General features: G+C 40.8%; 1 protein-coding gene across 1 annotated transcript in view; it reads left to right on the plus strand.

Moving 5' to 3' along the window:
* Positions 1 to 15,333, plus strand: part of tenm1 (teneurin transmembrane protein 1) — a gene marked incomplete at both ends in the record, with an annotated part of 191,939 nt that overhangs the window by 123,247 nt on the left and 53,359 nt on the right. The window contains 4 exons of the mRNA XM_080501719.1: positions 5,802 to 5,945; positions 6,719 to 6,971; positions 7,726 to 7,746; positions 14,756 to 14,988. Of these exons, the coding sequence (XP_080357845.1) occupies positions 5,802 to 5,945; positions 6,719 to 6,971; positions 7,726 to 7,746; positions 14,756 to 14,988 (651 nt within the window). The remainder of the gene's footprint in view (positions 1 to 5,801; positions 5,946 to 6,718; positions 6,972 to 7,725; positions 7,747 to 14,755; positions 14,989 to 15,333) is intronic.

The following is a 15,333-nucleotide window of genomic DNA, read 5'->3' on the forward strand; positions in this document are numbered from 1 at the left end:
GTGTCTATAAGGGACTGTTTCCACACCGTTTGGCACAAAAGCCTGATTGGAAGTCATTGTGTAAATGATTGACCATTCAAAAGGTAATCAACCAGTTGTTAAGGGACCGTCTGCTGCTTAGAAAAGCGAGATTTCCTGATAAAAAGTGTGGCATCCAGGTTTACTTCTTTTAATAGTAGATTGAAAAGATCTTTTTTCACTGCATTGGATGAAGTGTTGCCTATAATTTAAAGATTAATAGTGGATTCCAAAGGGGTAATTAATGCAGCGAGAGGTGAGAAAGTTCAGTACGGGTAGTTTGAGACCATGATCCACCCCCGTCAGGTACTTCAGCTCTGACAATATAGCAGACTCGTGTTGTACTGAGAGATGGAGAGCTGGGGAAGTATACAGTACAGCGAGGCTGCTGGCAGCAAAGATAACATCTGCAGTGGCAGGGAGGCAGTGCTTCTGGACAGTTTTGACAGAGCTGGCTCTGCGGAGCCACACAGCATTTGAATTTGTGTGAGCGTACACAAAATACAAATCAGCGCACGGAAAATTCTCATAAATGTGGCCTAATGTCTTCGTTTCCTCCAGTGTCTTCTCCCACCGCTGCGAGAAAAGATGTACGGGATGTAAAACTGTTATTGCCATTGCACTTTTGGATCATTATGGTGAAATCGGGCCTCTTTAGGATGCCATCGCTGCTTAAACCTTTGAACCTCCTATTGGTAATTGCAGAGATGATGTGTGCGTCTTTTCTTTGTGGAAAGCTGAGGACAAACAGTACAGCTGTGAGGGAGAGAGAGAGAGCGAGCGAGAGAGAGGAGGGGAGTTTTCCATAAGCACTGAGATCAGGCTTACCACAGGCTTTGTCCACTCGAGTGTAGGGTCTTGAGCAAAGATTGCATCTTTCAGTCCTCGGGCCCTCTCTCGCCTCCTGATCCGTCCATTCCTCTGCTTATCTGTTACAGCTGCACTTCATCTGCTCAGAATCTCTCATGATCTTTTACCTTCCCACTACTCAAATCATCCATTTTTTTTTTTTTACATTTATTTACCCTGCATTGAAAGAAAAGAAAAAGAAAAAAAAAGCCCTTGCTCTTCTTAGCCCATTCCCTCGCCTCCTCTGTCCCCCCACGCTCACTGTGCTTCCTGTGTTTCTGTCCTGTCGTGAACTCGCCTTTCTTTCCTCCCCTGCTTGTTATTTCCTCCATTCTCTCTGATCTCCCCTGTTACCTTGCTCGTGTTTTCTCTGCCCTCTGTTGTTCTTCTCTCCTCTACCAGTGTTTTCCCCTGATCCACCCCTCTCTATAGTTCCTTTTGTCGGTGCAACGACACAGCCGAGCACAGACATATACACACTCTCACACACGCACACTCACACACACACACACACACACACACACACACATGTCGGGGAGCGTTGGAGAAAGGGAGATCATGCTCTGTTTGGCGGGGTGAACACATTGCCCGAGGCTGCCGCAGTGGGGAATGAAAGCTTTCACCTGTGAGATATTGAGTGTGTGTTTATAGACCTGGGTGTGCTCGCCTATTGTTTATGAGGCAGTGGTACATGTGTGTTGATGCGTTTTTGTCATTTCTTGTAATACAGCAACACTATTATTAGGTTGTGAAGCACTTCTCAATACGCTGACACTTTCCCTTCAAAATAACTTTGACCCTTTTGTCCCGGGAGAACTTGGTTCCTCGGATAAAGCCAGTTCTATTGTGAGATTTTATGAATAAAAGTATCCGCTATATTTATAAAGACAACTTTTAATGGGCTGTTTTGACTTACAGATCCTTAATGGAGGAATGTAATTTGTAATTTGACCTAAAGCGTACCTAAATTGCTATAAAGATTAATGTATGTTTTTCTTGAGATGGTCTTTTGTTTACATAAAATGCTGTTTAACCATGCATTGCTTCCACACACATTCAAATTAATTGCCTCTCGGCTCAGTTCCTGTCCTTCAAAATCACAAGATTACAAGCCCAACAGAGCCTGAGACGCACAAAATTGAAACAAATGGGCCTTTTGAATGCACCAAAGAGAGAGTTCCTGGACTGGGAACTTTTGTCCAACACAGTGAGGCCTCTTATTCTCCTCGAGAATCCCCCGGTGTCCCAAATTACCCATTATTTTCCCTCCCCAATCACCTTATCGATTGTACTCACCGAGTTGGAGATTTAAGCTGGCCCCATGTGTCTGCTGAGAGTTTCTCTCCGCGTTAAAGGGAATCTCCCGAGCTTGTGCATAATGTGCACTGCCCCTGCTTGTGTATTCCACTGCCTCAACTCGGTGTTTATGCTGACGTTGCTCCCCAGCTTCCCTTGAACGCCCATCAATTCTCTGGCATGTTGGTCTACAGTGAAGCAAGTTAGGGGAGATCAGTGCCAACAGTGATTGACAGTGACAACTGTTTCTCTACGGCTTGTGTGTCAGACATGTCAAGCCATCCGCACGCTACAAGATGTGGTTATCTTCATTTAAGCAATGTTACATCACGTTGGAGAAGTTAATAATGAACATAGATTCGATAATTCTGCTTCAGTGGGAAAGATTTAAAAATTCCGGCTCTTATAGCTATGGTAATCCTTACTTTTCGTACAAACAAATGAGTTGCCGAGTGTAACCTCAAAGAAAGAAGTGGGATTTTTACAGCCACATACAGCCTTTTGGTGTTCACTGACCTGCCTGCATGAGGTCAATGAGAAATTATGAATCAAATGGAAATTATTTTGCATGACACATGAAATACAGCTTTGCTGCTTTGTTTTAACATTTTTAGCTCGTGACTTGATTTTTCTTTTCATTGTACCAATGTAACCATCAATAATGTAACAACTGCCTGTAAAAAAAACAAAAACATAATTTTGGCCATTTTGAATGTAATGAAGCCAAAATTGTAATAACCTGTTAATAGTGCAACTAGATATTTGAGCCATTTTCATAATGACATTTTGACAATAAACCAATAAACAATTGAGGCATAGCATTTAAAATATATAATATCTGTAGCTAATATGTATTGTTATAAGACAACTATAGAACTGCATTTTGTGGACTTTTTCAGTTGCATGGAAGCCACACAGTCTTTTTATTGTACACCAGGCACTGCTATGTAATCCTATTTTATTATTATAACTTAAAAGTGTTGAATGTGATCATGTCTCATTGCTGGCGTTACAAAACTGCTTGAAATGCCTGTCCTCAGAGAGTCTTATAAAAATATTTAGCTATTTTATTTCATTTTTGGAAAGTTATTTTATTGGCTTCATTACATTCAGAATGGCCAAAATGATTACATTAATGACAATCATTAAATTATTGGTTACGACATATGCAGTATATACTTGTGGGTTTTGCTTTAATTGGCTTCACTGTGTGGCAGACAAATGAAGCAGGCGTCTTGACATTTATTCACAAGAAGACGATTGCTGGTCATGGTTTACAACTTGAATCACCAACAAAGCACAGAGGTATAGAAGCTCTAGCTTATCAAAACCATGCAACATACTACTTTTAATAAAGACATGTATTGATTTTTTATTTAAATTGAGTTAAACTTTTGACTCCAGCACCTTTCCCACAGGATCTCAGGATTTAATCTTATTATTTCTGGAGAAAACATGCAGTTCTTCTAAGTTAAAAAAAAAAAAAAAAAAACATATTTTTCATCCCTCCTCCAATAAGCAGATGCAGTTAGTGCCCAACTTTTGAAAAAATCCAGACATTGAGCAACCCAAAGGTTTTTGATTCATCAGTGAAACAGAACTTTAAACAAATGAAAATATTACTGCTTGGTTTTGAAATATCAAAACTTTACAATCAGATAAAATCCAATGTTTCTGTTTCCGATCCTTCCCGATGCCCCCAAGTGGCCAAAAACTAGTTAAAGCAGCTTTAACAGCGTGAGACCTGAAGCCGCGTCTGAACGCTTCTTCTTGTCGAGACGAAAAGCAATGTGTGCACATTTTAGATGATGCCATCATTTTCAAGGCCAGGCTGATGAAATGCATGGGGATTCACTGAAATACACATGGGAAAAAAAAAAAGTTGCAATCATAGAGAAAAGCACAGAAATGTTGTACCTGGTCTTCAAGGGATCCACGCAAATGTTGCCTCAGGTCCTAATGGGTTAAGGAAAATTGTTTTAAGGGTAGAGTTGACGTTTGGTCACAAAAATGTAGCCAATTCAAAAGTACACTTCTATTATCAGAGAACCATAAAGAAATAATTACCTATAGTTTTATTATATTTAAAGATCTATGTTATCATATGCTATTTTAATCATTAGAATTGATTAATTGGGTAACACTGCATTGCACACATGTTCCTAATAAAGTGGCAAACAGGGCTTAATGTGCTAGATCAAGGATCTGCAACTTGCAGCTCTGAAGCCACATGTGGTTCTTTAGTTCATCACTACTGGCTGCTACTGAAGCTTTAAGAAAATTAGACTTAAATGACCCCCCCAAATAGATTATCGCCTGGATATAAAGGGCTATAAATAAATAAATAAATGAAGTCTGTTTGAAATATCAAACAGTTAAAATAGCTAAAATGGCAATGTTTAAACCATTACAAAAGATGAAAAGGATTATCATTCAAAACTGCTCTATATACTAAGGAGATCAAATGAAAAAGTCAAAAGCAAAGTTTAACTGAATGAAAGCAACAACATTTTCACAATTCTTTATTAAGTTAATTACCAACAAAAGATGCACTGTTGAATGTATATCAAAGCTCTGATAACATATTTATGAGCTGTGGGGTTTACAAATAACTCTAAATTGCCCATAGGTTGAATGTGTGCATGTGAATAAAAAAAAAATAAAATCACATGTGCATTGTGTAGCTGGGAAAGGCTCCAGTCCTCATGGCCCTGATGAATGCCTGCATAGACTGCACCCACACAGTAGCTGTAGTGTGAAATAAGTAAAAATAGATCCAACCATCTATACGATATACCGCTTCATCCAATACCAGCTGGCTATAGGCGAATGAGTCCAACAGAAGAGTATCATGCCAGTCCATCACATGGCAACACAGATATAACTGCACACTTCCATTGGCCGACAGGCAATTTAAAGTCATCAATTAACCTTAGATGCAGATTGTGGGGAAAAACTCAGATTTTCCTTATGGTCACTTGGCTGCCATGTAAAGAAACATAAAATGCCACATATTCAGAATCCTTCCTTTAAATACATCTGAAGTGCATCAACTAAAGTGAATATTTGGTGTTTACCCGTGTAAACAGTCCTGTTTTTTCGTGTGAGAACAACACCCATGCAAGTACGGCATGTTTTAAGGGCGCCTACAGTTTTGTCACCTGCTGCCTTGAAACATATTCCAAATGGTAACTTACTGCCGAAACATATTTAAGCCTGCCAAGCCAAAAAGGAAAAAAAAAGGGAAAAAATAAAAGAGGGAAAAAAAAACCTGTTGATAGTTGTAGTGGGAAGCTGCACAGCGTATCATTACATCTAAGAGGCCAAGCAGCTAATTCTAGGGCTGCTTCATGAAGACAGGCTCCTCCTGATTACGCCTCCACTCCTCCTTGATCTCTCCCGAACACACACACACACACACACCCACACACACACTCTGATGAGGTCTGACTGCAGGCATTTCATCCATCAATACAATACAGTTTTGAGAGATACGGTCAGTGGCGGCGTGTGTGTCCCGAGTCAGGCTGTCGGGGGACATTTCGCCTCACAGGCTCCCTCATTAAATGCAACGGGTTTGGTGTACGTAGCCGTTCCACCTTTCCGCATGAGCTCAATCCGCCCTGCGTTTGTTTCAGTGTCGGTGGGCTACGAGTACGAGTCGTGTCCCGGCGTGGTCCAGTGGGAAAGGAGGACCGCCCTGATGCAGGGATTTGAACTGGTGCCCTCCAACCTTGGAGGATGGTCTCTGGACAAACACCATGCCCTCAACATACACAGTGGTGAGTAAAGCCCCGCATATTCACAAGCCACATTAGTCACACAGAAAATGTGCTATTTTAACTAGGTTTAGTTTGTATTCTGGCTCTTGGAAGTTTTTCTTCAAAGGCACCAAGAGATTTGGACGAACTGAAATCGACTGAGAAAGAACATTCAGGATTGTGGTCTTACATCTTTGAAACAAACAACGATTGCAATGCTACAGCAGTGAATTTATATTTGCTGCTCTTAAAGTAGGAGATAAAATAACACCCAATGAGGAAATTGTCTCGAATTCCACAATAAAGTCAGAGACTAAATTCCTTTGCAGTCCTTGAAGTAAGGAACTGTTATCATTCTTAAAGCCTCAGAGAAATGATTTCCAACTTTTTTTATATTCAATGTCTCTCCCTGACTGTAAAGTTTGGGAATAAACAGCCGGTAGATTTTAATAAGAAGTTTAGTTTTCGGAAGCTGTGTGGTTGGGACATATTTTATTAAAAAGCAGAGCAAACGTAGAATTCAAATTCTGACAAATTTTAACCAATCCAGATGAGTGAGTCACATCACTTTGTTAAAATCGCTTTCCTGCCTTCAAATCCAGCCAAAGGAGTTCAGACAAAACAAGAGAAATAGATGACCTGTCATATGAAATAACCAAAACTCTTCAGACTCGAGTAAAAAAAGTGTTGTGTTTATATACGGTTCCATCACCCGTGGCACTGCGCTGACTGATGAATTATGTTTCAGGGGTTTTTTATGAAGGTGTTTTATTGCATTTATTTTCTGTCCTCAGGAATCCTTCACAAAGGAAATGGAGAAAACGTCTTCCTCTCCCAGCAGCCCCCTGTCATCAGCACCGTCATGGGGAACGGTTTCTACCGGAGCGTGCCCTGTGGCCCGAGCTGCAGCGGCACTGCCCGGGACATGATGCTCTTCGCTCCCGTGGCTCTGGCCAACGGCCCCGACGGCTCCCTCTATGTGGGCGACTTCAACTTCATCCGCCGGGTCCACCCGGACGGATACACCAGGACCATCCTGGAGCTCAAGTGAGCGTTAACTTGTAACTTAGAGATCTCCCACATCGGGAAGCGGTGGGATTTCAGTGGCTCGGATATACTTTCGGCACAATTAAAGCTAAATTGTCTGGGCCGATGTGGGTTAGTGTGGCATTAGCTCCGGTCGGCGTCTGCGGTTGCGATCTGTTTGATCTCGGTAGAATACTTTGTGAAGTTTGTCTCCACGCAGAGGTGCAGTGTGAGGTTCAGACATCACACGCTCTCATCTACCTCTTTAGGATGTGCGAGAAGCAGAAAAGTCTTTGCAGTGAACCAAAGATACTTTTTTCCGCTGGATTATGACGATGATATCTGCCAGTGTGCTGCAGGCACTACATTCTCCATTTCAGTCTTTTCTCAAGCGTGGAACCTCGATGGGATTGCACAGTCATTTGTCCTGTAAAGTGTTCTCCTTATGTAACGTTACTCTCTCATTCTGTGTTATTATTGTATGTCTGACTAATATTTCTGGTTCAGACGGAGGTTTCACACTGTCTGTATTTGATACTTCCCGGTCCTGGGGGGAGGAAATGCCAAAAAGCTTCCTGTTTAGGTTAATATTTAATGTGAAACAATACAGCCATCTAAATCACCCCAAATCTCACATTGTGAGTGGAGAATTGACCCATTGCAGCCTATGAAATTCTGAGTGACTCTCATTAGTGTCATAAATAATTGTTTTTTTCCCTTCTCTTTTCTTCTCTTCTCTCCTCTTTTCAAACCCTCCTCTGTGGTTTATTATCAGGAACCGCGACACCAGACACAGGTGAGTGCTGGTGATTACCACCTTCCGTATTTACCTGCGCAAAACACTCACACACGACACACGGTAAGCTGGCAAGAGAGAAGACAGTCCCAGGGAGGCCTCACAGCGCTTTAACTCCATATAGTTCCTGCAGATTGTATTGACCCAACCTCACCCTGAAACAAGCACAACAACCCAAATCTGCACATGGGCCAGTCATACCTATCAAATCCTCATTTAAATTTCACTCGCTGATATTACATTTGTAAAATGGGGAATCAGTCAAAATGTCAAGTTATTTATTTATTTATTTGTAATATTGTTTTTGTAGGGGATTACAGAAAATCTGTTTGGCAAATGCATCAGTTTGCTCACTTCCTGAGCTAAAAGTCCTGGGCTGGGAATGACCACGCCATTGCCATCGCCTCCCGCCTCCCGCCTCCCGCCTCCCGCCTCCCGCCTCCTCCCTCCTGAGCCTTTGATATGGAGTGGGAACTATACACCGTGTTTGATAGAAGATTAGACAGATGTCATAGGATTTGTGTGTGTGTGTGTGTGTTTTGATGTTTGTTCATGTCCGAGTCTCCAGCATGAGCTATATCGAGCCAGAAGCGTCTGTGCTTGCGAGACAGAAAGAGAGGTAGCGATACCACATCTCCAAACATGCCACGGTATTAACACTGGAACCATGACTGTGTTTCTTGTGGGACTATAAAGCTGGGTGTGTACATGTGCCTGCATGCAATGGGAAAGCCACCAGAGTTTAGATGAAAATGATCACAGCTGGTGATAAAATGGCAATAGGGGTCAGGGGGATGCCTTCATTTTTTCCTTTTTAATTTTTTATAAGAAATCATGATGAAAAGAAATGAGTGGATGGTGAAGCATTAATTATGAATAGTTGCACAATATATATAAAAATCGCTTCCGGACTGCCTGTCAGCTTCAATAGGAGCTGATCGGTTTTGCTTATTGGTTAGAAAGCACACTTCACTTCACACTTAATATCTTTAAGTCTGAATTAAATAACAAGCTTGTAAGATTAAATAAATGTGGAGTGAAACTTCATGTGGGCTGAGCCTTGATGTGTTTTAATCTGTATAAAGAGGTGGGGGTCATGCTCTCACGTTTTAAAAGCCCTTGTCTGGGAATATACTGATTTCCTCTCATTAGCAACTCAGTGAATATAACAGAGAGAGCACATATTTGTTAAATTGACTCTATTTGTTGACGTTTAGGCAACAGAACTACATGATGACATGCTTAAAAAAAGATCCTGGTATTGCTTTAAGTAACAATGTTGATTACTTCCATAACAATTCAAGGAAATGACTGTTGTCACATTACATTCTCTCTCTCACATATGTGTAAATAAAATCCACTACAAGTATTAAATTATGTGCTTCCTGGGGCTTGTCCACCGGCTAATTCACACGTAAATTAAAAGTCTTGAGCTTTTGTTTCCAAACCAGAGTACACACTGACCCCAACAGGGTACTCCTGCATTAGGCTAAGAAGCTCATGTATCACTCTGAATGAAATGAAATGAAAAGAGAAAAGAGCAGAAAAACGTGAAGCTTTTTTCAAGAGGCTTTTTAAAAAAAAATACCCCAAAAAACAACAGATTGAATAAATGGTTAAAACTAAGTGATTAAAATAATGCTTAAAGAGTCAAACTAACTGCATAAAAGTCAATAATACTTCACATAGATGCTCAGTATAAATTGATGAATATTTGGCTTTAAGTGGCTGTGTAAACGGTTCAAAAGTAGTTGAAATAGTTTGGCTAATGTAATGAATAAATTATCAAAAGTGCAAAAAGTATAAATGGTTGGAATAGAAATGGCTCAAACTCTTGCCCTTTTACAGTTTTTCAAGTAGACATGCAAACAGTTTTTCAAGTAGACACAAGCCAGTTATGTATTATATATACATAACTGCAATAAATCGAGTCATATCAAGTACATTTTAACATATTTAGAAGTTATAAGGTGTCAAAACTGTGCAGTAGGTCTATTTTTTCCATTGGTTTTGTGGTATTACTGCACTAGTTATATAGGTAGGTATAGGTTGTAGTCTAGTTGACTGTATATTGAGAGCAATCCTACCACCTTTATTTTCATATGCACCAACCAACAGGTTGCAAAAGCCCAGTTTCGGTGACTTAAATAAAAAAAAGTGATAGTTATCTGGCTGCTGAGTGAGTATTTTTACTGTGAAATAGACCATTTTCATAGGAATCCAGGACAGTGGCACCAGGATCACAGTGGAGCTGTGGCCTCTCCATGAGCCCCAGAGCAGAAAATTAATTTCTTACTTTATGGACAGGATTAAAAATGAACAGATGACAGGGATAGCTGAGGTTGAGCAGTTCAGAGATAAAGCTCGAGGGCCCAGGTTAAGATGTTTGGGACGTGTGCTGACGAGAGATAGTGGATGTTGGAGTTGAAGCTGCCAGGCACTAGAAGAGGAAGACCTCAGAAGACTCAGATGTAGTGAAGGAGGACATGAGATGGTTGGTCTAACAGTGGAGGAGGCAGAGATAAGGTGATATGATGGAAGATGATCTGCTATGGAAACTTCTTAAGAAGAAGATGCTTTTTGAAACAAATTGACAGCAGGACACGTCCTCTTTAAAAAAAAAAAATATATATATATATATATATATTGGATTTTTTTTGTAAGTCCTGCCAGTGTAATAGCATTTATCTTGTTGAAGGAAGATAGAACTATTCCCACTGATGATGACAATAATTCAGCAGAATGGGGGATACACAGAAGAAGGAGGGATTTCCCTATCGCTCCAGGCAAAATGCACCCTGCTTTAAGGTTGATAGCAGTACACGAGGCAACGAGGCTGGAAGCCCCAGCTCTTTAGTCTTTACCGTGTGAACTCTATTCTTCTGAAGGCACTTTGGATGCTCTTTTCTTACCCTGGAGGTTGTTGCTCCTTTAGTTCCTGCTCACCTCCTCTCCTCCGCCGCAGCTTTTTACTGTTAGCAGCATGTTAGTGTTTCTCTTTTATTCCATACTATTGTTCTCCTTAGTCAAATACATTAATTATTCATCCATATTCAGCTTTCAAAGCTTTTCGCCGTGCATTCTTCCCAGCAAAGTGCATATCAGCCAACGGAGCTTCAAAACAAGGTGCTCTCTGAGGGAAGACAATATGGGAAGCACTCGGCATGGAACCACCGTCTATTCTCTCCCTTTACCAGTTTGAGTCAGGAGCAAAGAAACAAGGGGAGGAGGTCCTCTGTTACATTGCGCGATAAGATCAGATGGCCGATTCAAGGAGGAGCAGTGACATCATTACGCCTATCAGCCCTGATCATGGCTTCGTTATGCTGAAGCTGCAATGGGATTGCTTGTGCCGTGCTCATTGTTGCTCACTGTCCTGCCACTGGATGAATGCTTTCCAAGCCGCGGGCGTCTCAATGGGATAAAGACAGGTGAAGTGATTTGTAATCGGCTGGATGCACTGTGTAGGGCTTCAGGAAGCCCGACCAATACGATAAGCTGCATTGAGCAGTGGTACATTTTAAAAGTCGGTGAATAACTCTCTAAGGATCAAGTTTAAATTATGTATGTGCAGTTCAGTGCTGAGCTCTGTAAACAGTTATGCACTTAATGGACTAGATGACTGACAGCGCCCTCACCGATGGCGCAGTGTTGTTTTTTTTTTCCTGTCCTGGGTTATGGGAAGGTTGAGGCTTACATCAAAAGGAAGTTTCTTCTTTTAACAGTAAGAGTTAGCAGGGTTAGAAGAGTTTCATAGTGTTGGACTGCTGTCCAGAGGAAAACTGAAAGTGTAAGGCAGTCTAAGCTTCACAACACGGTTTTTAGGTGAGTAGAAATATCTCCACTGAAAGGGAAAATATGTAAAACATGACAACAGAAATATATTTTGTGACAGGGTAATTTTCCCAAGTGAGAGGGTTTTTTTTTTTTTTTTCTTTCTATTGAACAGCTTTGGTGAATAACAAAAAAGAGCACTTCAACAGGATAACTTTGGTTTAATTGGCAGGAAGCCTTTGACCAGAGCTGGCTGACATTGGCTTTCACACTACAAAGTAAATGCTCAGATGTCAGTTAGTTGCAATGTTCAAAGTGCAAAATTTTAATTCCCTTTACCCCACCCCCAACCCCCACTCCCACCCCCTCCATTTTTTTTTTTTTTTTTTGGGGGGGGGGGTTAATCACTTTGCTTCATATCTCAAAAATGCAATACAATAGCCTGACAATATCAGAAGTTTGATGTAATTAATGAACTGCAGAAGTCTTCTCTGTGCAGCTGCGTGCCCACGCTGCTGGCATTCATCCTACACATAATACAGCAACGCAGGTTCACAAAAGATCATATATATATATATATAAGATCATATATATATATATATATTTATATATATTTATATATAGTTCTTGTTCCAGCTAAAATGTGTTTTATCATGTTCCATAGAAACAGGATATAATTAAGAATTAATGCTAACTTCACAGCTATCACATGCAATATACATCACACTGCATCAAAAAGCGAGTGAAAAAAACAAATAAACAGAAGATAAGCACTCGCTTAAAATACAGCTGATGAGCATAGCCGCCTGTCAAAATGCCCCCGACAATTCTGCAGCAAAGGTGTCACTTCTGAGGGATGCTGCATAAGGATGCAGCTTTTTGGGGAGATTTATACATACATGCTTTATGCTCTCCTCCGCCTCATCCAGGCCGCACATGCATTCCTACATAAGGTCCCTTATCGCTGGCTGAGACGTGGGTACATTTACGCTGACGAATATATGACTAACGCCATAAAACGTTAGCTCACACAAAAACATTCCGGTGGCTTTATTGTAAACAATAGCAGCTCTCGGCATACTGCTGCTTTTGTAGTGAGCATTATACAGAGGATGAAGAGAGAGGCAATGACATCGGTTCCTCTTTATTTTCCTATCAAATAAAGCAAATTTGAGTGAGCTTCACAGATGTGGCCAAAAGTGCACCCTTATACCTCACAGGAGTGGTACTTCATTCATTTATATTTATATATGCACACTAAAGATATGCAGGCATATCTGAATGCCTTTGAACACAAAGGAGCAGAAAAAAGAAGAGAATTATGTCTTCTCCAAAGATGTAAAGGATGACATTATTGATGTGGTTCGATTGTAATGAATAAGGGAATACTGTTGATTTATTTTTCTTTTTTTTCCCCTCCCAAATAGTATAATTTGGTTCAATAAGAAATACTGGTGTTTTCAGTTTGATAATCAGCTTGTTTGGATCAAGAAAAGAATCGTCGATCTGTTATCTGCTATAATTTTCATACCAAACAAGGCTTGAGTCTCCGGAGCTGTGAATATGGAGGTTTCTTACTTCCTTTCCTGGGAGTGTTACTTTAAAATGTGGAGGTAGAAATAAAAGCACATATAGGTAGACTCTTTGATATACAATTACCACAGTGTGGAGTTGGGCTATGTGTCACTTTCTGAAAAGTGAAACCAAGACTCTTTTAAAAAGAGACACAATGAAAAAGCAAACTGGGGTTTGGTAAAATGCATGTTGAGTTGTGACAGTGACTGTCAGAATGAGTTCCTTTGGACAGATGAAACAAAACAAGAGCTTTCTTGTTCATCTCTGTGTTCACTCGGGGAAAAAAAAAATGTAATTCAAAGATAAGGCCACCTTTCCCACTGTGAAACATGGCCGAGCCTCAGTTGTGGTCCGGGGCTGCTTTGCTGGCACAGGTACCTCGATTATGAGCAGGGAATAATGAAGTGACAAGATAATCAAGCTGTTCTGTGGCGCCATGTATCGCCCGCTATCATGGAGCTTTTGTGGCGTGTCATGGCTCTTCCAACTGGACAAGCAATTCAAACATACACGTGCACACGTCCAAGAAACATTGAACTGGTCTGAGGCGGCCTGCTGTGAGTCCTGATCCTAGTTTAACTGCGCATCTATGGAAGGAACTGAGGCCCACAGTTGGGGGAGAAAAGGCACCCATCAAACCTTGGTAAAGTGGAGCAGTTTGCTCAAGAAAAGTGGGCCAAACTACCAGCTGTGGAGGAGTCTCATTAGGAGCTACAGAAAAAGCACTCGATGCAGTGATTGCTTTAAAAGGCTACTCTGCAAAATATTAGGTTATGGGTTCCAGTATTTATTCATCTGTCATTACCATTCACTGCATTTGAATACAAAAGGCCTTTCTGTAAAAAAAACAACCCCCCAAAAAATTAAAGAGCCGTTTATACCAAATGCTTTTGTTCCATTTAATTTTCAATGGAGTAATATGAATATTTCCTTATTAAATGTGCGAGGGGAAATAATTTGGGTCATGCATGTTTTACCACATCCAAAACAACTGAAAGTTCAACATGGTGTAGAATTGTAAAGATAACATTTTCAAACTGTCCTTATTTTTGTGGAAAATATCCAAACATCATATTTTGTTCTTGTGTTATGCACCAAATCTACACACTGTATGTATGCTCTTGTGTCTATTTTGACATTCTCGTGGTATTTCAAAAAACAGCGTTGAGATTTTCTGGATTATTAAAATGCCGGTTTTCAGTTGTGTTTGGGGATATTTCTGCTTTTTTTCCCCCGTTTACATAAAGACTGGATCTGAATCATTCTTTGTCATGTAAAATTAGGTCTTTCTTGCATAAAAATGCTATTCTAAGAAGTCGCACAGTAGCAACCCATTAGTTACTCATTGGATACTTTCATAATCATATAGCGGCTCCTGAATACATGCACATTTTCTAAGTTAGAACTTAAATTCACTGTTGCCGACTACAGTTTCATATTTATATTAAGGAATTTCCGAGCAGCGGCTTACATGTACCATTGACCTCTTTGACTTCAAATGCCTCTACCTTAACGGATGATCACATTTGGACATGAGTTAGGACAAATATTGTAATTTGGAAACATATACTCATTTTGTAGGATTACCTTTAGATATGAAAGTAGAAAAGTAAATACCTCTGGACCTGTAATTCATTCTGTATGTTTTTTTTCTTACTAGCACCAGCCCTGCCCATAAGTACTACCTGGCCATGGACCCGATGGGCGAGGTGCTTTACGTTTCTGATACCAGCAGCCGCAGGGTCTACCGGGTGAGGAACCTCGGGCAGCCCAAAGATCCATCTCGCAACCTCGAGGTGGTAGCCGGCACGGGGGAGCAGTGTCTGCCATTTGACCAGAGCCACTGCGGAGAGGGCAGGAAGGCCACGGAGGCTGCTCTCAGCAACCCTCGAGGTAGGATAAAACTCACTCTCTCAGTCAGGCCACAGAGACTACACACTGTTGCCTTGAGCATGAATCACATTTATCATCCCTCCAGGCTAATATGTATAGATTTGAGCTGAGTAGTTATGCAAAACTTGTTACACATTGCTCTAGGACTAGGCTTAAGCCTGCTCTGTGAAGGTCAGTCCTTAAGTGTTTAAGCATTTTATCGCAGCGGCATTTGAATTAGAGCCGTCTGCTTGTGTTTTACCGCATCCCGCCGCTTCGTCCTCAGCAGAGTGCACTATGTTAAGTGTCACTATTCAGACTGTCGTGGGACATAGAAACTTCTATTATGATTTTGCAAAAAGGCGC

The sequence above is a fragment of the Blennius ocellaris genome (assembly GCF_963422515.1).
Source record: "Blennius ocellaris genome assembly, chromosome: 9".
In the NCBI taxonomy this organism is placed as follows: Eukaryota; Metazoa; Chordata; class Actinopteri; order Blenniiformes; family Blenniidae; genus Blennius; species Blennius ocellaris.